This window comes from Tetrahymena thermophila, assembly GCF_000189635.1.
Source record: "Tetrahymena thermophila SB210 genomic scaffold scf_8254577, whole genome shotgun sequence".
NCBI lineage: Eukaryota > Ciliophora > Oligohymenophorea > Hymenostomatida > Tetrahymenidae > Tetrahymena > Tetrahymena thermophila.
In genome coordinates, this window is record NW_002476348.1 from 166,659 (window position 1) to 192,323 (window position 25,665).

At 23.4% G+C, this 25,665-nt stretch overlaps 5 protein-coding genes across 5 annotated transcripts; 4 read left to right on the plus strand and 1 right to left on the minus strand. All coding sequences in view use genetic code 6, as the record gives it.

The window, feature by feature from the left end:
* Window positions 1-1,679: 1,679 nt before the first annotated feature.
* TTHERM_00661600 (WD domain, G-beta repeat protein) lies at window positions 1,680-9,124 on the minus strand (the record flags this gene model as incomplete). The annotated part of the gene is made up of 4 exons (XM_001020124.2): window positions 1,680-1,999; window positions 2,050-3,210; window positions 3,831-8,765; window positions 8,896-9,124. 4 exons carry the CDS (start codon window positions 9,122-9,124, stop codon window positions 1,680-1,682), a joined length of 6,645 nt encoding a protein of 2,214 aa, XP_001020124.2.
* Window positions 9,125-10,120: 996 nt separating this feature from the next.
* Window positions 10,121-14,847, plus strand: TTHERM_00661590 (ABC transporter family protein; the record flags this gene model as incomplete). The annotated part of the gene is made up of 4 exons (XM_001020123.2): window positions 10,121-11,093; window positions 11,438-12,217; window positions 12,276-13,291; window positions 13,348-14,847. 4 exons carry the CDS (start codon window positions 10,121-10,123, stop codon window positions 14,845-14,847), a joined length of 4,269 nt encoding a protein of 1,422 aa, XP_001020123.2.
* Window positions 14,848-15,762: 915 nt separating this feature from the next.
* TTHERM_00661580 (ABC transporter family protein) lies at window positions 15,763-20,145 on the plus strand (the record flags this gene model as incomplete). Its single annotated transcript, XM_001020122.2, has 3 exons — window positions 15,763-17,506; window positions 17,619-18,595; window positions 18,664-20,145. The coding sequence occupies 3 exons, from the start codon at window positions 15,763-15,765 to the stop codon at window positions 20,143-20,145; spliced, it is 4,203 nt and encodes a 1,400-aa protein (XP_001020122.2).
* A 767-nt stretch (window positions 20,146-20,912) lies between these two features.
* On the plus strand, window positions 20,913-21,638 carry TTHERM_000661568 (glutathione S-transferase, amine-terminal domain protein; the record flags this gene model as incomplete). Its single annotated transcript, XM_012798605.1, has 2 exons — window positions 20,913-21,329; window positions 21,381-21,638. 2 exons carry the CDS (start codon window positions 20,913-20,915, stop codon window positions 21,636-21,638), a joined length of 675 nt encoding a protein of 224 aa, XP_012654059.1.
* Window positions 21,639-24,592: 2,954 nt separating this feature from the next.
* TTHERM_000661569 (transmembrane protein, putative) lies at window positions 24,593-25,198 on the plus strand (the record flags this gene model as incomplete). The annotated part of the gene is made up of 1 exon (XM_012798606.1): window positions 24,593-25,198. The coding sequence occupies one exon, from the start codon at window positions 24,593-24,595 to the stop codon at window positions 25,196-25,198; it is 606 nt and encodes a 201-aa protein (XP_012654060.1).
* Window positions 25,199-25,665: the final 467 nt, after the last annotated feature.

Below are 25,665 nucleotides of genomic sequence, written 5' to 3' on the forward strand. Positions count from 1 at the left end.
ATAAATAAAATAAGTTTATTTTTATAAAGCATTTATCAATTTTATTTGATTGTTTTTATTTTTTGATAATTATTTTTCCTTAATTAATTTTGTTAATAATTCAGTTATGCAATATATTGAGCTCTAAAATTTTAGATATTTTCATTAAAGCTGCCAAATATAAGATTTTATTTTTAAAATTTATGGAATTACAAAAAATTAAATTTAAAAAAGCTTATTGAAAATTTTGAAATCAAACAAAATTTCATACTTATGTAAAACTAAAAAACATTTTATCTTGAAGGTCGGAGATATTGTAGTCAAGGTATGGTATATTATTTTAACTAAGACTCAATTAATCATAATCAACTAAAAATTAATTAAATTTTTATAAAAGTAACAAAAATTTTTGATTAATTTTCCTGGCGATTTCTGGGAACGGATTACTTGTAGTAAATTTTAATTAGATAATCCTAAATTAAAAGAGATCTTTCTTTAATAAAAGATATTATTCACTGATGTAATTTATTTATTAAATACATAATAATCTTATAAATTCGTAAACAATTATTAATTAATATCTATATTTAAGTTTTTTAAAGTTTCTAAATTTTCACTTTAAATAACAAATAGAAAATCTGTTGTTAACTTTTAATGTAAAATAATGTAATTAATTTTAAAAATTTTTAAAAATTCAAAACAAGATAAAACTTAATATCAAAAGCTCAAGATTTATGATAACTCTAGGATATTAGGGAGTTAGAGGTTTAGGAGAATCTGTTAGATACTTACTTGCCTAATTAAATGTAGATTATAAACACTAAGCTTATTATAATCCTTAAGGTTGGTTTGTTAAAGACAAGGCTTAACTTAAAAAAGAGTTTTCAAATCGATGGAGAGTAGAAAATTACTGATTCCTATGCAATATCGATCTATATCATAAGGAAGTATCATAGAGAAGACTAATTAGGATATTCAGAAGACGGAAGCTACAATGAATGAGAAGTTAAAAGTGCTTAGCTTATTGGTGTTACAAGAGATATATTTTAATAAATAGTACATATCTGTTTCAGTCCTTAATTTCATTAGATAAAGCATTAAGCTTTCGAAAAAGGACAAATAATTTTGAATCAACTAACTGATTCTCTTGGTGAGAAACAATTTTTACTTGTTCTTTAAGTTTAGCATATTTTCTGTTTTATGAAGCACTCACTTATTATTAAATCCTTCATCTTTAATCTATTACCTAAAGGCATGAAGAGCATATGTATTAATTTGAAAATCTACCTGGTATTAAATAATATTTAAACTATGCTAGCAAAAACTTTAATTCGTTTTTGATAAATTTAAAGTAATTAATAGTAATAATAAAAAATATCTTTATGAAGATATTCTAATAAACAGTTATTAAATATGTACTAAAAATGTATTAAAATCATATAAAAGGTGTTATTTTTAATTTAAGCAGTTCTAAAATTAATAAAATTTATTTTTGTTTTTCAATAATACTAAAAAATTTTGTTTTCAATTAAGATTAATTTTTTTTCTTTCTATTAATTAATTGAAAAGTAGTGTTTTTAATTTATTTTGATTTTAAATTTTTAAAATATTTTTGTAAACAGAGAAAATAAAAATAAAATCAACAATAATTAAATTTATAATTTAAGTAATTACTTATTTTTTACAAAAAAAAAAAAAAATCAAATTTCATATAATTAAGCAAACAAATTTATATTTTAAAATTTATCACTTTATTCATTATTATTTTAAATTTCATCAAGCTTTTACAATCCTTTTGCTGAATCAAGTATTTTACACCCTAAATCATGGCATAAAGCAAGATATTTTCCACAAGGAGAGAAGGATAAATAATTGATTTTACCTTCATAGTTATATATTACATTTAAGAGTACAAAATCTTATTTAGTGTGATATACTTCACAGCAGTTAGTATCAAATCCAATAATTAAATATTTAGAGTCTAATGAAAATGCTGCACATAAAGGTAATGCTTTTTTATCTAAAAAAATAATTTTAAATATAAATTTTTATAAAACTATTTAATTTTACTTTGAATTGTTTTAATTAATTTAAAATTGTCTGATATATCGGAGATGTTACATCTTTTATCATACGAAACAGAGGCATAATACTTATTATCAGAGGAAAAAATAACTTAATAGATTTTACCTCCATGCCCATATTTAACATAAATTTCTTAAAATTCATTGTTAATATCCCACACCCTGCAAGTATTCTACTCTCCTATGCTAAAATATGCACTGTCTTTAGAGTATGTCATAGGACAATTATAAAATGTTGCTATATTAATTTTCCTAATATGTTCGAAATCCTTTTTAATTAAATATACATCTAACTATTTATGAGTTAGTATTGTTAGATACTTCCCATCAAATGAGAAAATTATATTTTGTACTGAAGAATTTTATTAGATTTATTTTATTTATTTAAAATCTTATTCTAAGTTCCATATTTAACAAGCATTTCCCTCCACACCAAGAGCTAAATATTTTCCATCTGGAGAAAAAGCAGCTGATTAAATTTTATAATCTTAACTCTTAAAAGTATTTTTAAGCTCAAATCCTTTATTGACAGTCCACACTCTGCAATCTTTATCATTTGCGTATGTAGCTAAATAAGTGTTTTAATTATAGAAATCTGCTTACTTTACAAAATTGTTATGGCTTTAGAGAATTTTAATACTTTCATAACTTTTTTCTATATTCCAAACCTGGAAAGTACCATGAATGCAAGTTGTAGCAAAATATTTGCTGTTTAACGGATTGAATACTGCTAATATAAGCGATTTGTCATGTATAATATTTATAATTTCAAAGTCTTTTTCAGAATCATAAATTATGCAACCCTCATATTCAGCCAGAGTTAATAAATATTTGCTATCCGGTGAAAAAGTTGTGGAAGATATACTAAATTTATGTTGAGATAACTATTTAATCAGATTGAATTCCTTATTTACTTTCCAAATTTTACAAATTTTATCATCAGAAACTGTGACCATGTATTTATTGTCTTTGGAAAAACATAAATCATTAATATGATTACTATGACCTTATATTTATTTTAACATATCAAAATCCTATTCTACATCAAATATAAAAAAATCTTTTTGTTTGTAAGCAGCTAAGTATTTGCTATTAGCAGAAAAACTCATTTTCATTGTCCATCCTCCATAATCCTCACTTTCATTTTCTTATTTTTTATTTATAAAAATTTATAAAACTTCAAATTACTCAAAATTCAGATTTATTTTATCAATTAAAATCATTACTCAAAAAAATAAATAAAGATATTCTAAAATATTCTATTCAAAATGTAATAAGAAAATATGACAAATGTTTTGAAATTAAAATAATTTGGGATTTCTGTTCAGAATAATCTTATTTATTTATTTATTTATTTATTTATTTATTTATTGTTTACATTATTGCCATTTTTTTAATTTATATTTGCTTGCTATTAATTAAAAATAATAAAGTATTCGATTAAGTTAAATTCTAAATGCTTATTTTTCTATTTATTTAAATGATAATTTTGAGAAACTTAAAACTTACTTTTCTATTATTTTTTTAATTAATATAAAACTTAAAATTAAGAGTTATTTGATTAATTAAATTAAATCAGTGATCTCAAATAAAACTAAAATATCCTATTTAAAAAATGAATTTAATATTTAGAATATATGATATATGTTTTCAAATAAAAATATTATGGGATTTACTGATCAAAATTATTCCTATTAATCTTATTTATATTTTAAATGCTTATTTTTCAATTTATTTAAATAATAATTTGTAAAATTCAAATTTTACCTTTAAGCTTGTCTATTATTTTTATTGAAGAAAAATTGTTGTTTGGATTCAGAATATTGAAGCTGTTATCATACAAACTTAAAACTAGGTACTTTTGATCTGGTGAAAAAGTTAAATGGATTATTTCTTAGTTTAGTTTTAAGGATTTTGTTAGCTCAAACTGTTTTGAGATATTCCATATTTTACAAAAGTTATCTATTGAGCAAGTAGCTAAATACGTACCATTTGGAGAAAAAGAGAGAGAATTAATTTTATCATCGTGTGCTTTAATTTTATGGAGTAAGCTATAAGATTTAGATGGATCCCATACTCTTAAATAAGAATCATCTGAACATGTTGCTAGATATTTACCATCAGAGGAGAATTAGATTTATCCAATTTTATTTGTGTGAGCAGAAATAAAATATTTAACTTAAAAATCATTTTAAATATCTAAGATTTAACAAACAAATAGCTATGAGCTAATGCTAAGATATTTAGAATCTCTAGAAAAATGGAAAGAGTTTATATTTTCATTGCGGTCAAGTTCGAATACTAATTCAAAATCATTTTCAACATTCCAAACTTTTGCATTATTTACCGTTAATATAACAAAGTATTTACTGTCATATGAAAATATAGAGTATTCAGGCAAAATAAAATTATCAGATTTATAATTGATCCTTTCCAACAAATCTTCATTATTAGATTTCTACCACACTTCAAATTAATTTTCATTTAAAGCAACATATAAAGTATCTTAATTATTTGAAATAATATTTTCAAAGCTAATGCTATCCAGCTTTTTCTTCAGCTAAAATGATTGAAGCTCAAATAAAAGCATATAATAATCTTAATATGAGATGATAAATTCTTTGACAAGATGATGGTTTTAACCTTCTAATTATATTTATTTGAATCCTTTAGAAATGTTTCCATAGAATGTTTATTTGTTTTCTAAATTTACTAAGTAGTTATTATTTTTATATTAAATATTTTTTATTATGTAAGGAAACTTGAAAGATTAGACGGTTTCTAAGTTAGAAGGATTTACTTCAAATAGAGACTATTAAGAATACAAAAAAAGATTATTTTCTTCAAGCACTATAGCTTTTATGCTTTAGCAACACACTTTCTTAGATCCAAGTAGAACTTGTTCTTAAATAGAAAAGCTATTAATATATCCAGATTTACTGACTGAAAATATTTTGTCTTAGTATAATATTTATCCATTAGATTGATAAACATCATCCATATCAAATTCTTTTTTGCAGGAATTTATCATGGCATTTTTTGTCAATGAGCTCTCAAAACTGCAGAGGTTTTAGTTTTCAAGATATGAATAATTAAAATTGCATTAATCGAAATTCATCCTAAAACTCTTTCGAGTTGGTAGGTAAGATTTTGAAAAAGAGCACTTTGCTATGCTCAATTCTTCAAAAGCAAATTTGCTAATGAATAGAGTAGATAGTAGATTAGAAGCTCCTCTATCTATTTCACTTACATCAGTTATTTTATTAATTGTTGATCTACGAAGATATTGAATGAATCTATTAGTTTTAGTGATATCTTTTTCACTGTAATTTTGTATGAAGGATTCGCTTTCTATTTCCTGTTTAATGAGTCTATAAAATTTAACTAAAACTTGCTACTCTGACTTATTTTTCTCTAAATTCATTACAATTTTCTTATTTATGTTAAATTAAATTAATTTTTGCATTTCCAAATTGTAAATTTCTTCTCCATGAATATCAAAATCGTATTTAAAAGCCCTAGCAACAAAGTATTCAAATAATGATTTGTGTTTAAACTCAATTATTTATGAGTATTTTCCCACTTGTTCTTCTTCACTATCATTATCCTTAACTTTAGTAATTATTTTAGAATTCACATAATTTACTATTTTTTGTTACAAGTTGCTTTAGTCTTCTTATTTGAGCATATTACAAATATTAGGCTATAAATGAAATACGATTTCCTCTTTAGTGAGCTGCAAAAAGTTAGCTTTGAAACCTTTATTGAGAAACATCTGCATGGCTACTGATTGAAAATACACAAAAAATGACTAAACTACTTCAGCTATTAACTACTTGTTTGCTTGGCTTTCTTATATTTGATCAATGAAATCAACAGCCTCTCTTTAAAACTGCTCTTAGAAAAATATTTCTTGAATTTAAATTTAGTCAGTTATGTTATGAATTATATCTGATAATTCTTCTTACTTTTTATTTATCACCATTCTTGTAAATAAGTAGAGATTAATAGGTAAGAATAGTAAGTTTTCTAGCTATTTATTATTCAAGCACATCTCCATCATACTCAAAAACTAATTTTCATTTATTTGAATTTATTGTTACTTAATGGTCTGCTTTTCAAAGAACTTCTTGCAGTACTAATCAACATCTTTTCTCATAAACTCTTACAACTTAACTATACAATAAGATGTTTCATCTCTTACCATTTAGCTATCATCTATACTAAAGTATAATTGTGCATCAGTTTCTGATAACTTTTCCATTCTTGAAGAAACAATTACCACTGTATTTTTCCATTCACTTAAATTCAGCTCATAATAAATTCTAAAATAATTTCCAGAATATTCATCATACCCATCTAGCAAGATAAGCTTGTTGTTTTTTGTCTACTTTAACAAATTTATCTACTGATTATCAAGTCCTTAACTTAAAAAATAATCATCCAGAGAGGGCTTCGAAGAATCTAAATTATTGCACTTAATCAAAAACGTAATATAATTGAGTTAACTACCCATTTTTGAGTTTTTTTCTTTCATCAGAAGAGTTTCTAGCCTTTTGAATAACATTGATTTGCCAGTTCCACCTTCAGCAAGAATACCTAAAATTTTACAGCCCTTACTAATATTTTATTTTTCTTCTATTTAATTCGATTTATTTTAGTGAGGAAGTAAGAATTAACTTATAATTAAATCTATTGCATTTTTTTTATATTTCCTTTAAACTCCATCAATATTTAAATCTTTTTGCTCAATTTTTGTGCCTTCAAATATGTTGCTACCACTCATATATGCTATATTTTAGTCTATATAGAGATCTTAAACTTCTAAAAGTATATCATCTTTTTAAGCTATGCCCTTTTCTAATCTTTATCTTGCATTCAATTCCCACTTTTCTATCATCCTGAGAGATATTTTTTCTAGAAAATCTGACTCATCTTTTATTGTTTCTTCAAGCTCATCTATTTCACTTTAGCTTATTTTATTATTTATCATTTGTTATTTTCTTATATTTTGATATTTCACTACTATACTAGCTAATCTACTAGGATTCTTCTTGACCTCTTCATTCACGGTAGATACAAAAGCTTGATTGCCTAAGAAAATTAATTTGATAGACTCATTCTTCTCAGTTAAGTACTAGTGAACAAGGTGAGTAAATAAATATTCATTTTATTGTGATCCTTTAGATGCTAAAATTTAGTAGAATAGCATTAGTATTTGATTAGAAAGAAATCTGTATGTGATATCAGTTACTGTAAATTTGAAAAAAAGCAAGAATCTCTCTGAAAAAGATTCTTATTGTTTTTCACTTTGCTATTATAAAGTCCTTAAAAATTGATTTAGCTTTTAATTAACTTCAAAGAGGTTGTTCAAGTCTATCATAAATTAACTATTGTTAATATTCTTGAGTAAAATACAGTGAATTTATATTAGCAAGTATATTATAATACGACTCGATGCTTAGATATTCTATTACTCAATAACCTGCTCAATAAAGAAAATAAGCTCATCCGATGCTTAAATTTATTGTTACTTGTAGAATCTTTAGGTTTTTAATTCTAATAATAAAGAAACTTGTTTTGCAATCGAGTATTTAGTGAAAGATCTTATTTTTTCGTGTGCTTTATCAACAACCTGCCAAACATTATCTAAATGTTCTTATTTATCTGCATCTATTAGAAAATTTTAATAGCTTTTTCCACTTTCTTAGTTTAATTAATGTTTTTCATTTATAAATAATGGGTGCTGATGTTATCCGCCATTAAGTAAACTTAATTTATAAAATTCAGCTATTATTGACACATTCTTGTAGCTTTAAGAGTTTTAATCAAATTCTAAATCGCATAAGTCATATAAAAATTAGTATAAAAACTCTAAATCCAAGCATGGAAATAGATTTATATTCTACTTAATATGACTCAAAAAGATATCAATTTTACTAATAATTTAATTTGAATCATCTTTATCGATATCAAATGCCCCACTAAAAACATATTGAAAACATAAATTAAACATTTCAATTATGAAAATTCTATACTAATTGGTTTAGACGGTAATCTATTCTTTTTTTTTATTCAAACATTTATCAAAAATGCTAATAATTTCAGTCGCATAATCCCTTTTATCCACAATTTCGCTTATGTGAAATTTGTTTGCAACATTTTTATCAAAAAATTTTTAAAATTAGATATCTATCTATAACTTTTTGTCTTCTTATTGATTTATGCTATTTTACTATTGAAAGTCCTTTAAACCTTAAGTTATATCTTGCCTACTACAGCATTAGCCTCCACCAATTATTCTCTATTTTGCCATGCTACCAAAAGAATTTTCCTTTTTACTTTCAATATATCTTATCAATTTCTTTTCGTCGTTTTTATTAAGCATATTAATCATTTTCTATCTTCTACACTATGAAAAACTAAAAATTTCAATTTTATTTTTTAAAGAAGATATAAATGATAAATCTTTTGAGACGTTATTGAACACATTTTTTTATTGTTGTTGTACAGATTGATAATTCTATTATTAAAGATTGTGAAGATTTTTTTTAGAAGGGATTAAATCTTTGACATGTTATTACTAAATAAATTTATCAATTAATGCATATAATTTGTCCTAAAATCTAAAATGAGTAATAAATTCCTTAGTTGAATGCTCTTTTTAGTTATATTTCTCAATATTTAATTTATGCTTCTGACCTTTTTTTAACAAAATTCATAGTATTAGCTATTGAATAGTTTAATATTTGTAAGCTAAAAAAAGATATATATAACAAATATTTATAATAATGATTTTTGAAATATAATTGTAAAATATATTCTAACATACTTAACATATGGCTACTCTTTTTTTAAAATATTTCGCTTATGCAGATTTAATTTTGTTAAAGATCAAGCTAAGAATGTATTATGCTATTAACAAAAGACTTAACTTCAAACTAAATATGTTATGAATGTTAGTTAAAATTCTATTAATATTTTTTTTGTTCTATAGTTTTATTATACAATTAAAAAACGGGATATTTGTTAAAAATTTAAATTAATAAAAACAATTGCATCAAATTGATTACTAAATTAAAAAATTAATAAAAAAGATATTTATTTGCGTTATTAAAAAAGATTCTATATTTTTACTACACAAAATTATGTTTATTTATTTATTTAATAATATTTTAATTGCAATAAATTAACATAAATAACAGGTGATGACAAAAATTGTAGATAAAGTAAAATCAATTAAATAAGCCATCAATCTTTTTAAAATTTATGACAATTATATTAATTATCTATCCTTAACACTTAAAGACAGACATATATAAATTAATATAGTTGGATTTTCAAATCCCATACCAATAATTTAATAAGAATTTGTTGATTTTTCAATTCATTTTTTATTTTTGCCGAAAGTAAATATGTAATTTTTAAATTTTCATTTTTAACCACTGGTTATTATTAATTTTATTGATGGAAGTTATTAATTGTAGTTTTTAAATAGTTTATATATTTTCGCTATGAATACCACACTAATGTATGCAAACCCAAGGATAATTAAATTAAAAATTGAATTATTTAATTATTTTTATAAAAAATTGTTCATTTAAAATTATTTTTTTATGATATCAAATTATTTGATTAAATAAAACTAGTTCTTATGAATAAAAATAAAATACTATTTCAGTATTGTTTACATTAACTATACTTAAGGACTTACCTTATTATTAATCGAATAAATAGGTGAAACTACTTTGAGAATTGAACTTTTTCATATAAAACTGGTAAGCAACAACAAATTAGTTTTTACATAAGTGTTAAGATTTAAAATATTAAAGGTATTTAAAGTATCTCATTTTATGAATTAGTCTTATTTAAATACTAGTCAAATACTTCCTTTTTAATTAATTTGATTTTTTAAATCTACGATTAAAAAGTGACAAACTTCAAAAAAAAATAAGAGTGATATTAAAAACAGAAAGGATAGTTATAAAAATTTATAAATAAGCAAATCAAGCTTACCTTAAAAAACCATTAAATTAATATTTTTTTAACAAATAAATATGACTAAATACGAGAGTGATTAGACGTTAGAAGAAACATCTGAGTAATGTGATTAATATACAAATAAATCTTATTAGTAGACATAGAATATAGAAGAAAGCAGAGAAGGTTTAGAATAAACATTAGATGCTGACTTGGTAAATTAAATAAATTAAGAAACTTCAGAAAATACTTATACTTAAGGCTATTCCTTTTTTTCAAGATTTCTATGGTTTCATTTATGGTAAATGGCAAAAAGGCTTTGGAATATAGAAAAGTTAGGAAGAAAAATTGAGATAGATGATATCCCTGAGTTAGAAGAACATGTAAAAGTAGAATCTAGTGTAAAAAAGATTAAAATGAGATTGAATAGTATGGATATTAAAAAAATTACATACTTGTAGTTCATCAAAATTATATGTTAAACATTTTGGAAGAACATACTTATAATAGATATTTATGCTTTCTTTGAGGTATTATCAAAGATGTTCAGTCCGTATTGTATAGCTAAAGTAATAATACTGGTAAAAGATGGTGATTAAAGTTAGGCTTATTTATGGATAGCTTTATTAATAATTACTCATTACTTTTCAATCACATTTGGTCAATAAAGTTGGACATAAACTTAAAGGACCAGTGTTTAAGTTAGGTTAGGGTTAATAAACTTACTATACGATAAGATTAGTAGTTTATCTACTTACTCTATCAAATAAGCTAATATTGGTAAGATTATTAATATGGTCTCATCAGATTTCGGAGCTATTGAATGGAGTGTTGCTTATTTATTTTAGTGTATGATTACTCCTCTGCTATTTCTGATATGTTCGTATATGCTAATTAGTAGTCTTAACTGGATAGGAATTATTGCTATCTTACTCTTAATAAGTATGATACCTTTATAATAGAAAATAGCCAAAGCAGCTGCAATTTATTCGAAAACTTAAACTTAAAAAAGAGATAAAAAAGTGAAGATTTTTGCTGAAATGATTGAAGGTAAGCAATTTTAATTTTTTCATTTATTTTAAATACTTTAAATTCATCAACATATAAAAAATAATCAATTAGTATAAATTTACTAAATTAAAAAGTTTTCAGTTTTTAAATTAAGAAAGATTTTTTATAAAACTAATAATGTATTAAATTCTTTGAAATTATACCTAATCCTCAATTTTATTTAATTTTTGTGCTTTTAAATTAATTTTGTTCATATGAAAGCACCATTTATTTTATCATACTTTTAGAAAAATTTTTATAATATAAAAAATAATACAAAAATTTGTTAATATTTTTAATTATTTTTTTTAAATACTAAAAATTTTTATGAAAAATAACCATAGGCATTAGAATAATTAAAATGTATGGATGGGAGCAAGCTTTCAATCAAGCCATTAATAAATTAAGAGAAAAAGAAGTCAAAAATACTTTATATGCATACATAATACAATATATTGAGTAAACTGTTTCATTGAATGGGACTGTATTTGTAGCTCTTATTTGTTTAATAATTTGTGAATATACCTAAAGTGTAGAAGTAAATACAGCATTAATATTTTATACTATCGAGCTTATTAATCTGATGTCTAGTATGATTATGAAATATATTGGTTAATTTATGAACTTTATTTAAGATTTTAAAATACTTTTTAGCCGCTTAATTAGTATTTTATCAATTGAAAATGTCCAAATGTAATGCATAGATATAAATTATACTAAAGATGAATTAAGCCAAAAATTAAAAGATAACACTGTCTTATTCATGGAAAAATTCACAGCTTATTGGCATTTTGAGGATTTAGATAATAAAACACCAGTTTTGAAAGACATAAATTTTGATGTGATTAAAGGAGAAACTATTTCTATTATTGGTTAGATAGGCAGTGGAAAAAGTTCTTTTTTATATGCTGTTATGAAAGAAATTCCTCGATACAAAGGTTTATTCTTTTCAACTAATAAAATTTCTTATGTTGAATAAGAACCATATATCTTTTAAGGAACAGTTAGAGATAATATTTTATTTGGCAAACCATTTAGATAGAACTTTTATAATGAAGTAATAAAAGCTTGTTGTTTATTAGACGATTTAAATATCTTAAGTAAAGGAGATTAAACACTAATAGGTATTTAAATTACATTAATTTAATGGAAGAAGATAATTTATTTTTTTATTTATAATAGGAGAAAAAGGTGCTAATTTAAGTGGTGGGCAGAGGGCAAGACTCTGTTTAGCTAGAGCAGTTTATGCTGATAATGACTTGTATTTGCTTGATGATCCTCTTTCTGCTGTAGACTCGAAAGTTGCTAAATAGATATTTAACAATATTATCAACGGTTTACTTAAGGATAAAGCTGTTATACTTGTTACTCATTAATTAAATTATGCATTAAGGTGCTAAAGGATAGCTGTTTTTGACTAAGGTACTATAATTTTATAAGGAAATCCAAATGAAATGAATTTCAAAGATAGTGTTTTAGCCTCATTTATCAAAGAATAACAATAAGATGAGGAAGAATAGGTATAAATTAGTAACGATTAAACTGATATGAATGTTAAAAAAATAAGTAGTGAAACAAATACTAACAATTCAACAAATGAAGTAGAAGACTAAAAAACAATTAACTAAATTTAAAAGTCTTAAAATGATAATTAAACTGCAGAAACATAATTATTAAAATCTTAATCTGTGCCTTTACAGAACTCTTTATTCACTGTTTGTTAGAATTAAAAAGATTAAGAATTTTAAGTCACTTTTGAATCATTTGTAAAGTTCCTAAAAGCAAGTCCATAAAGATGGTTTTTGATGGTTGTATTTTTAGCTTTTGGAGTTTAGGAAGCTTTGTTTACTATTTTTTATAAGTTCTTAGCTTTGTACGAAACTGGGATTTCACTTGAGTCATTTTATAGTTTAGCAATTCTTATTTACACTGCATTTTTTATCTTTAAATTTATACAAAATGCCATTTTATCTCATTTTATACTGAAGACAAATTAAAGCATTACTTAGAAAATGATAACAAGCATTTCATAAGCTAAGCCAATAATATTTGATGAAATGCCTTCTGGCATAATAATCAATAAATTCACAACAGATATAAATATCTTAGATAGGTAGCTTCCATCAGAAGCATATGTCACTATTGAAGGTATATTTCACTTTTCAGTCATCATGATAACTATTATCTTTACTAATTATGTAATTTTAATTCATATTTTAGCTTTCTATTTCTCATAATTTTTCTATAAAAATAGCTTGTTCTGATACCAATTATTTTAGAAATTTGGATATTTGTTAAAATTTTTAAGAGATTTAAATCTTTATTGATGAGAACGAAGTAATTAGATCTAGAGAACAAAGCACCAATCTTCTAATTCTTTTCTAGTTCGCTAAACGGAGTTTTAGTGATTAATGTCTACAATCAAAACAAAGTATTTAATTAAAGGATGACTACTTTAATGAATAATAGCATTAGAACCTACGATATTTTCTTTTTCATTTCTAGACTATTTAGCATTTTAATTTAATATGTTTGTCTCATTGGTTCTGGAATAGGAATAACTTTGGTATTAGCTTTTAATGACACTGACTTTGGCTTATTTGGATAAACTGTTACATTTTTTATAATTCTTCTAAATTTTTTCCATCTTACTTTGAGAGCTATTATTAATTTAGATACTTTTATGATAAGTAGTGAAAGAGCTTTTTCCGTTATTGATTTGGAATCAGAGAAAATCAACATAAATGATGAATAATTCCAACTAAATTAATTAAAAAATGAAGAAAGATAGAATAGAGTATAGAAATAAAAGATAAATAGTGTTATCGTAGGTGATAGTTAAACAACTATTTAAATTGAAGAGATGTAAGAATCTAATTCTTAAATCCAATTATCAGAAACCTAATAAGTATGGCCAAATAAAGGCGAGCTAATTTTTGATAAAGTTTATATGAAATACAAAGAAGATTTAGATCATGTGTTAAAGGGTGTTTGTTTCCATGCTTTACCTAAAGAAAGAGTCGCTATAGTTGGAAGAACAGGGGCAGGAAAATCTTCAATTATTTAATCCTTGTTTAGAATGTCTGAAATCGATACAAGCTCAAAAGAAGGACTCTCTCGTATTATTTATGATGAAAAAGATGTTAAAGATATTTCTTTATAGTAATTGAGAAGAAATATTGGAATAATTCCTTAAACTCCATTTGTTTTTAGTGGATCTATTTATCATAACATTGATCCTCTTGAAGAATACAGCGAGCAGGAAATTATTTAAGTCTTATAGAAGACAAGCTTATATGATGTTATAAGTAAGCTACCTAAAGGGATACATACTGATATGAGTGATTCATCATCTGTCTTTTCTATGGGTTAAAAATAATTAGTATGCCTAGCAAGAGTAATGCTCAGAAACAATAAGCTAATAGTTTTAGATGAAGCAACTGCTAATGTTGACATGAATACAGATTAAAAAATTTAATCGCTATTGAAGTCGATGTTTTCAAATACGACTATCATAACTATTGCTCATAGGCTCAATACAGTAGCAGACTATGATAAAATTATTGTGCTGGATAAAGGATAAGTAATTGAAGTAGGAACACCATTTGAGTTATTGGCTCTGTCTGAAAATGATTCAATTATAACTAAGAAAAATACTCTATTTTCCTAAATGGTTCTTCACACAGGGCCGAAAAATGCCGATAAGATCTTTTAAATTTCTAAATAAACTCATTTTAATAAAAAAAATAATTGATAAACTAATTAATAAAAAAATAAAAATATTTATTTTTAAATTTTTATTGTATGAAATTGTTAATTAGTATTTTATTGAATTAAATTTAAATTTATGTAATTAAGATAAAAACAATGAGGAGTAATTTGTCAGATTTTAATATATCTATAACTTACAAATCTTTCTAAAATTTTATTTTAAACATTTGCTTATTTAATGTTTTTAATAAAAGATAATAAATAATTCAAAAAATAAATAGATAAGAATTTTATAATAAATGGGTAAAGAGATAATAGCTCAAAAATATTTAACAATTTGTAATCAAATTTTAGATTAATTCATACTTTTTCTTTATATTTACTTTCTTTTTGTTTCTATTCACAAATGTAAAAAGCTTTAAGAGATTAGTCCCTTTTTAATTTACAAATATTTCGTAAAATATTCCTTTTTTTCTAAAGTTTTAGAAGTAAGTAAGATATTTCTAAAGCAAAAGAATGGTAAAAAGAAAGTGTTTGTTTTCTTATTTTTTATTGTTTAGTAATTTGATGTTATTCAGTTTTAATGCTTGAATTGAGTAAAGAATAATATTTTTTAAAGTTTGAGAAACATGCTTCAAAGAAAAGGCTTTTAATGCATCACTTAAGACATATAGTCAATATATTAATCAAAGGGTTTGATAATTAATTACTATATTATTCTTAGATGAATAAATCTGAATTTTATGGATATTTTTATTATTTAGATTATTTATTATTTTGGATGATCAAAATTTATTTAGTATAATTATTATATTTTTAAGGTTTATAAATTTTAGTTTCCAGAAATATATTTCTAAACTGTAAACAATAAAAAAGAAAATTAATTACTTTTTTGATAGAAGTTTTAATCTGAAGTTGCGACTAAATTATTACAATTTTAGGTTGACGCTTTTTAAAAATGAGTAGCACGAAAGCTAATTCTGAAAGAAATTCATTAGATATAGAGAATTCATTTTAAATTAGCCATGAAAAAGGAAGTAAGAATAGTTTTAAAAGTAGATTGCAATCTAACCTTTTAATGAATGACGATGACTAATTCTAAGATGATGAATAATATAATAGATAGAACACTTATTCTTAAGGATATTCTTTTCCAATGAGAGTGCTTTGGTTCCATTTTTATAGTATTTTAAAAAAGCTAAAATAAGTTGAAAGCTTTGGAAGGAAATTTTAAATTGATGATCTACCCTAATTAGAGAATCATGTCAAAGTAGAAACTACTAATAAACTTCTTAAAGGATAGATTGAACATTTAGATCCATAAAAAGTTAGCTAGTATAGCTTTTTATGGATTTTAGGAAAGACATTTAAGAAAGATGTGTTTGGTATATTAGGCTATGTCTTCTTAGAAGGGTTATCTAAAATATTTAGCCCTTTATGCACAGCTTAAATTATAACTTGTGTAAAGAATCAAGAAGTGTATCTTGCTTTGGTTTGGGTTTTATGTTTAGTCTTTGCGAATTTCTTTGGTACTACTTTTGGATAGAATAGTTGGACTAAGGCTTAGAGACTTAGTGTATAGCTAAGATTGGGTTTAGTCAATATACTCTATGACAAAGTTTCAAACCTTTCTGCTTATTCAGTTAAAAAAGCTAATGTGGGTAAAATAATAAATATGATATCATCTGATTTTAGTTCCTTTGAAAATAATGGAGTGTATATTTTCCACTGCATTTTGTCTCCCTTTTTACTTGTTTTAGCAAGCTGGATTCTCATATCTAGATTAGGATTTGCAGGGGTAATTTCAATTATTTTGTTAGTCCTACTCTTCCCTTTGCAAAAGACAATAGCATAAAGAGCATCGAATTACACAAAACTTTAAACTAAAGAGAGAGATTAGAAAGTAAAAATCTTTTCTGAAATGATACAAGGAATCAGAATAATAAAAATGTATGGATGGGAGAAAGCATTTAACTCTATAATAAATAGCTACCGCAATAAAGAAATTGTATTTACATAAATCAACTAATTGTATGTTTATTTGGAGTAGGTTATTTCTTTAAATGGTCCTCTTTTTGTAGCTTTATTCTGCTTCCTGCTTGTTGATATTTTCTCAGAAAACAAATTAGATACTGCTATTATATTTTCTACAATAGAGCTAATTAATTTAGTTTCTGTTAATATTATGAGAAATATAGGTTATGGATTGAACTTCATATTTGATTTCAAAGTTTTAGTATAGCGCTATATGAGCATTATGTCTATAGAAAATGTATAAATGAAATCAATAGATTCAAATTAAACCGCTAACTCTCATCCATCAGGTAATACTTTAGTTCTAATGAAAGACTTTTATGCTTATTGGGCAACTGAAAATTTGGATTCGAAACCACCTGTACTATCATAAATAAACTTTTAAATTACAAAAGGAGAAACAATATCTTTTATTGGTCAAATAGGTAGCGGAAAAACTTCTATTTTATATGCTATAATGAAGGAAATTCCTCGCTACAAAGGATAATTTTTTTCAACATCTAATTTAGCTTATGTAGAACAAGAACCTTATATTCTTTAAGGTACTGTACGTGATAATATTCTCTTTGGAAAAACTTACGATGAAGATTTTTATTAGTAAGTTGTTAGTGCATGCTGTCTCTAAGATGATTTCATTCAATTTGACAAAGGAGACTTAACAATTATTGGTAAATTATTACTTTGTATCTTTTGCTTACACTTTACACTTTACATTTGCTAATTATGAATATTTTTAATTAATCAAAAAGTTATTCAATCAAATTATTAATTTTTTAAAAGGTGAGAGAGGAGCAAATTTAAGTGGTGGGCAAAAAGCTAGAGTTTGCTTAGCTAGAGCTGTGTATGCAAATACAGATTTATATTTGCTTGATGATCCTCTATCTGCAGTAGATTCTAAAGTGGCAAAGAAGATATTCAGCAATGTAATTAATGGTTTGCTAAAAGACAAAGCTGTGATTTTAGTAACACACTAGCTTAATTATGCTTTGAAGTGTTAGAGAATAGCAGTTTTTGACAACGGATAAATTATTTTGCAAGGAAAACCTAAAGAAATAGATTTTACTAGCAGTGTCCTTTCTAAATTTATTGAATAGTCTCACAGTAAAGATGAAGAAACTGAAGATCCTAGTGAAGTATCTGCTAACTAAAGTGATGATCAAACAAAGGATTAAATTGACGAACTGATTGATACTGATAAAAATAAACATATTTAATAAAATTAAAATAAAGAAATAACAATCTAAGCTTCATAAAGTAAGGCAGAAAACTCAATTCTTAGTGATCAAAATAAAAAAGAAGAAGAATTCCCTGTGACTGTTAGTACATACATATAATTTATCAAAATGCATCCAAAATCGGCTTTGTTTTTCTTAGTTCTTACAATATTTATTTTGCATGAAGTCCTATTCACAACTTTCTACAAAATTTTATCAACCTACGACATTAACGAAAAAAGTTCATTTTATTTCATGGTATTTGCATGTCTCTTAACACTTATTACATTTAAATATCTTTAAAACTCTTCATCTTCTATTTTTATTTTGGGAACGACCAAAAATATGTCACAAAAAATGACCACTTCATTATGCTAAGCAAAGCCCATACTATTTGATGAAATTCCTTCTGGATCAATCATAAACAAATACTCTAATGATGTAAACATACTTGACAAATCACTACCAGATGCTGCTGCTTCAACGATGGATGGCGTTTTACACTTTATCAACCTTTTATTTTCTGTTATTTACTTCAATCACGTAATTCATTAATTATTAATTATTATTTGAAATCATATTATAATAAAAATTAAAATAAAAAAACTTAGTTCTTTGTTATTCCTGGTGTCATCGAAGTTTATTTATTCTATAAATGGTTTATGTACATCAAATCGGTTTTGATGAGAGCAAAGCAACTTGATTTAGAAAATAAAACACCTGTTTTCTAATTTTTCTAAAGCTCTTTAAGTGGTTTGCTCATTATAAATATTTATGGGTAAAAGGAGTCATTTAAAAATAGAATGGCTACCCTAATGAATAACAGTATTAGAACTTATGATGTATTTTGGTTTATATCTAGATTATTTAGTGTTTATATGCAATATACAGCTCTTTTAACATCAGCCTTAGGGATAGTGATAGTTCTTCTATGGTCAAATTAAACTTATGGGTAATTCAGTTAAACATTTGCATTTTTGATGCTTTTAACTAACTTTTTGCATTTAACTCTGCGTTCATTTATCAATATGGATACTTTTATGACTAGCAGCGAACGTGCATAGTCAATCATAAAGCTCCCAAAAGAAAAAATAGAAGTTAGCGAAGTAGAATGCTAATAATAATAAGAGTCCTCAAATTCAATAAAAAATTCATACTAAAATTATAATTTAGTTCAAACAAACATAGATCAAGATACGGTAATAATAGATATAAGCAAGTAAGGAAATATCAATAACAGTAATTTATGGCCATAAAAAGGAGAGGTAAAATTTGAAAAGGTATACATGAAATACAAACAAGAACTCAACCATGTTTTAAAGGGTGTTAGTTTTGAAGTTAATCCTCTCGAAAGAGTTGCTATAGTAGGAAGAACAGGAGCTGGAAAATCATCAATTATCTAGTCTCTTTTCCGTATGAGCGAAATTGATTACTCATCAAGCGAAGGTTAATCTAGAATATTATATGATAGTCAAGATATAAAAGACATTAGCTTACATTAGCTTAGAAAAAAAATTAGCATTATACCATAGACTCCTTTTGTTTTCAGTGGTTCGATTCGTCAAAATATAGATCCTTTAAATGAATTTAGTAATGAAGAAATAATATGTGTTTTGAAAGAGACAGGTTTATATGAATTAGTTTAAAAGCTTCCTAATAGTATTAATACTGATATGAGCGATGCTTCTTCAGTTTTTTCTATGGGCTAAAAACAATTAGTTTGCTTAGCAAGAGTAATGCTTAGGAAGAATAAATTAATGATATTAGATGAAGCTACATCTAGTGTGGATATGGAAACTGATTAAAAAATACAGTAATTACTCAAAGAAAAATTCTCTGATACATCAATCATTACTATTGCACATAGACTCAACACAATAGCAGATTATGATAAAGTTATTGTCTTAGAATAAGGAAAAGTAATATAAGTCGGGTCTTGCTTTGAGCTTTTAGCATTAAACGAAAACGATGAATAAATTACAAACAAAGAAAGTGCTTTTGCATAAATGGTACTCCATACAGGACCAAAGAATGCAGAATAAATATTTGAAATAAGCAAAACATCTTATTTAAACAAAAAGAAAAGTGTTTGATTAAATAAATAAATTATGCTTTTTAAAAATCATTAAATTATTTATTTATTCTTTTTAGTTTTTCATGATTTAAAAAAAGTTTGTTTGAATTTTAAAAAATTTTAAGAATTTTTTATTAGAGTTAAATTTTAAAAAATAAAAATTTTTATATTTAAGTGAAGATATATTTTAGTTTAATAATTTGTATTTAAGTGAAGATAAATTTTAGTTTAATCATTTATTTTTAATTAAGAAATAAAAATAAATTATTTTAAGAATTATGTCTAAAGTTAAAATATTTATTTTTTTTTATAGAACTAAACTTTGATAACTTTTTGAGATTAAATAAGAAAAAATCTTAGATCAATTCCAGAATAAATAAATATTGAAGGATACTATTTAATCTTTATTTAGAACTAATTTAGTTTTCTATTTATCAATTTTTACTTTCTTTAAGAAAGTATTCTTATCAATTTTGATGTTAAATTTATTGAATTGAATAATTAAGGTCAATTTTAATAAAATTCCTGTAATAAATTTTTTAATATCCTGATTAAATATTATTAGGAAATAGTAAAAAACAAAATCTAATCTGTGAAATAATATTAAATTTGATTTGATTTGACTTTCTCAAACTTTTTTTTCTAGAATATCATAATAAATAATTTTCATTTTTTCAAATATTTTTAATTATTTTTTTGTAATTTAAAAGCAAGACATTTTGATAGATAATATTTTTAAGTTAACAAACAAATTAAAAAAAAAATAATAATAAAATAAAATAAGATATGGCTACTCTTGGTTATTGGGATATTAGAGGTTTGGCTGAACCAATACGTCTTTTGCTTTCTTATTTGAAAGTCCCTTATACCGATAAATTGTACTAATTCGATAACAGTGAATGGGTTGAATAAGATAAACAAAATTTTGATCATAGCTTTCCTAACTTACCTTACTACATTGATGGAGATATTAAGATAGTTTAATCATCAGCTATACCTATATACATCATCAAAAAAAATAACAGATACGATTTAATTGGCTAAAATATTGACGGAACCTTTAATTAAAGAGAGATTAAAGTGATTGAAATGGTTGGGGTAGTTAATGATATTAGAACTTAAATTATTAGACTTTGCTTTAATCCTGAATTTAAAAAATTGAGAGAAAATTATTTTGCAACTAACATTTCGGGATTGTTGAATGTAATTTAGTAATTGACAATATTTTTTAATTAATTTTAATTTTATTAATAGAAAGTTGTAGAGTTTTTAGGACAAAAAGAATTCCTCCTTGACACCCTAACATATGCTGACTTTATTTTCTATGATACAATAATACTTCTTTCTTATCTATATCCTTAATCTTAATGCAAAGCATTAACTGACTACGCCAAAAGATTTGAAAACATCGACGGAATTAAGTAGTATGTAGAGACTCCTCACTCATATGATAAATTATTCTTTCACAAAACCTATGCAAGTTGGTCAGGTCCTAATTCTGATTAATTTTGATTTTTTTTACTTAATTTTATATGGCTTTTTTTATTTTTTATATTAGTAATAATATTATTTAGATTATAATTTAAAACCTTTAAATTTTAAATTTTTATTTTTATTTAACTGTTAATTTTAATATTAATTGATTTAGCTAATCAATGTTTTATTTTTTTCTATTTCTTTACAAATTATTCTTACACTGATAAATTAAGACTGTGCAAATATTGAAAGCAATCTTCTTTTTTATTAAATCTATTTCATTAAATTAATTTTACAATTTTTAAATAAATAAGTTTTAAAAGAAAACAAAATATATTTTTTTAATTTTTAAAAATGTTTAAAAAATAGAAATAATTTTTATTTGTTTTTAATATCTTTTTAAGCTTAAAAGTAAAATCTAATAATTGTTTTAACAAAAAAAAATTTATTTTAAATAAATGTCTATCATTTTATAAATAGAAGAAAAATTTTGTTAAAATATCAAAGTCAATTTTGAATTTCTTATTAAAAACAATTTATTCATAAATAGGATGAAAAACATTTAATTTAGAAATTTTATTCTTTTATTCAAATGTTTGTTAGATTTATTTAATTTTATGATTTATTTTTGTTTTAAAATTTTAATAAGTTAATAAAAAATTCAGAAGTTTCTGGATTTAATTAAATAAATGTTCAAATTCAAATTTTTACAAACAAAATTCTTAGTAAATTAATTAGTAATCTATATTTTTAAAAAATTTTTTTTGAAGTAGTAAAGTTGTTTTCTTGTAAACTTTCTAACAAAAGTTGATTTTTAAATTGATTTTAATCATATAATTAAGCGCATTTTGATTTATATTTCATGTTTCTTTAGATTGATTAACTATGTTTAAAAGCTAATGCTACTTTATTTGAATAATAATAAAACGTTTTAAATACTAGTTATCAAATAAATAAAAACTTACATTTTAACTTATTAGCTTTTTGTTTATTTGTTTATTAATTAAATTTACAGGAATATTTTTAAAAAATTCTTGCAATTTTCATGTGAACATTCAACCAGTCTTAATTAAAATGTAAATAAAAATATATCTGTCTCTTTCTGATATATTCTATAAAAAATTAAACTTTAAACCCTGGATATAGATAGATCTGATTGTAAGAAGACTCTCATTTTACAAAATCGACATATTTCTAAAATTCAGTTAATTTTAAATATTTTATATCGCTATTATCTTAAATGTTGTATTTAAACTTTAAATATTAATAATAACTATTAGAATTATATATCAAAGCAATTTAATATAAAATAATTTATTTTCTAACAAGCTAAATTGTATTCAAACTCAAAAATTTCTGTAAAATATTAAAGAAAATAGTTTTTTCATAATAGAAATATATTTTTTGATAATATTTATTTGCTAGAAACTCGAGTTGATAAGTTATAATTTTAAAACATATTTGAGATTTATTTAAAGTCTTCATAATAAAAATAAATTCTATTTTTGAAGTTTATTTGATTTTTTGATTTTAAATAATGTCGAGCTAGGTATCTATTTTTAAATTTAACCCTACACATCTGTGTTTATCAAGTTTTTTTGAACTCCAAAATGATATTTTAATCAGATTTAAAATACTTTCTTTCAATCAGATTTAGCTTTTAATATTTCCATTTATTTTTGATAGTATTTCACCTAATTAAAATTTTTGTGAATATTAATTGATAAAAAAATTTATTTTTAGGATAAAATTAAAATAGAACTTGAAAGTCGACCAACATTATTGAAAGGATTTTTAAAATTGATGAATAGAGGTATCATAATTATAGAAGAATAAAATATTATTAGAAAGTATCTAAATTCATTTTTAAAATGTTTGATTTTTTATTATATTAGATTGAATGTAATGCTCTACATATTTTTAGGGTTTTTAGAATATTAAAAGGTTCGCTTTATTTTGGTAATAAAATTAAAATATTCATAACAAAAGAGAAAATAAAATTAAAAGTTATTTCTAATTTAAATTGTTTTTTTTTATATGTAAATGAGAAATCTCTATAATTTTCTAATATATAATGAATAAAAGTGTTTACTTTCAGCTGCAAGTATAATTTTTGATAGATTTGCGAAAGCACAAAAGCCGTCTTTTGTCGCTCACAATTAATAAAAAGAGCATATTAAAAATAAATTTTTCTTATATTTTTCTTAGAATATTAGACACATTAGAAGATTAGAAAAAATAAAAAGTTTCTTTAATTATTCCTGTAATTTCTTTTACACTTTATAAATTACGACCACTTATTAGCTGAAAGTACTTTTTTTTTTAGTATAGAGAGCCAGATTACATAAAATTTGAAGTAGACGTGATTTAATTAGGAAAAAAATCAAGAAAACTTCTCAAAGTGGGAATTATATTTAAATTTTGAATGTATAGCCTTCTAAATTAATAATTTAATTAATCTGATAACAAACAAATAAAATAAGAAACAAAAGTAAATGGTTTCTTTAAATTTTAGATTCAAAAAATGAAATTGAAAATAAGATTTAAGCAAGATATCAGCTTTGTCAAATATTATTCATTCTAAAGATACAGCAATCAATGCAAATTTTAACAATGTTAAAACTATCTTAAACACTAATGCCAGCAGGATTTTCTTGATTTGCTTTTATATTATGTTAAAATAAAAAAAGGCTTATCTTGAATTATCATGCTAACTTTTTGCTAACTACAAAAAATCATATTTAATGCTTCATCTCTGTTAATAATCTCTTAAAATAATTTTGCTCGAAATGAAGATAATCAATTATTTATTACTATTCCTGACTCTAAGATTCTTTTCCATTAAGGCAAATTTATCTTATAAAATAAGGGAGTTAATAAATATACAAACACACTTTATAAAACATCTAAATGATATTCAGCGATAATAAATAGCTTTGCTCTTATCATCATATTGAAAAGAATTTACGTTCTATCAATATGAATTGTGTATGAATAGAAAAAAGAATAGCTGGAAGAATTAAAGTATATACATGGACTTTTGTATGCTATCTGTTCATTAAGATCTTTAGCAAATATAAAATTAATTTGGCTAAAGAACTACAAAAACCAATAAAATAAATAAGGCTCACAAATAATCAAACAACATAATATACAAAATCGTGTATCAAACTTAGTCTTCTAAAGCTTATTCGTTTCTATAAATTGCGCAAAAATTAAGATATTAGCTACAATTATTATTCAATGAATATAAAATAACTTTTATTTCAATAATAGTTCACACTATTTGTTAATAACCACCAACAAATCTATCAAATAATTAATCATATTCACATTCAAGTTATATAAAAACAATCTATTAAAAAATATATTTATAAAAACCTCAACTAACTAACTAATTAACTACTTAACTAATACTATATTAATTAATAAATTATTTATTTGTAAATACATTCATTTACTTTATGTACATATTTCAACTTAACAAATTTTTAAAATAATCATCAACTATATTTCACATTCATCTCAATACATTCATTCATTTATTCTTTCTTTCTTTTAAATTTCTTTTACTCTTTGTTTACGTGTTTTTTTGATTTTTTTACCTGTCTTTTAGCTCATCAGATGTAAGTAATATTGTTTGTTTTTAATTCCTTAAAAAATCTATGTAAACTTTTTAATTTTTTTACTAACTTCTGATGAATTACATTCTCTAAAAATTAAAATTTTCTTTTCAGATTCGCATGAGAAAATTAATTTGTTTGAATTTTATTTGGTAATGCGCTTTTTAAATCGATTTCTGTGTTTATATCTTAACACGAATAAATTAATATCCCCCTCAGTTAAAATCAAAATACATCTCACAAATTAATTAATAAATAAAATCAAAACACGTGAAATCATCTTGAAAGAAAAAAGTACAAAAAGTATTTAAATTTTTTGAATTCAGAATTGTCATCTTGGCATTCTCTCATTAACACGTATTAGCAGGAAATAACTAATTCTAAATACCATAAAAGAAAATGGAAAAAATAACATTTTGTGTGTATTTTGTCTGAGTGAA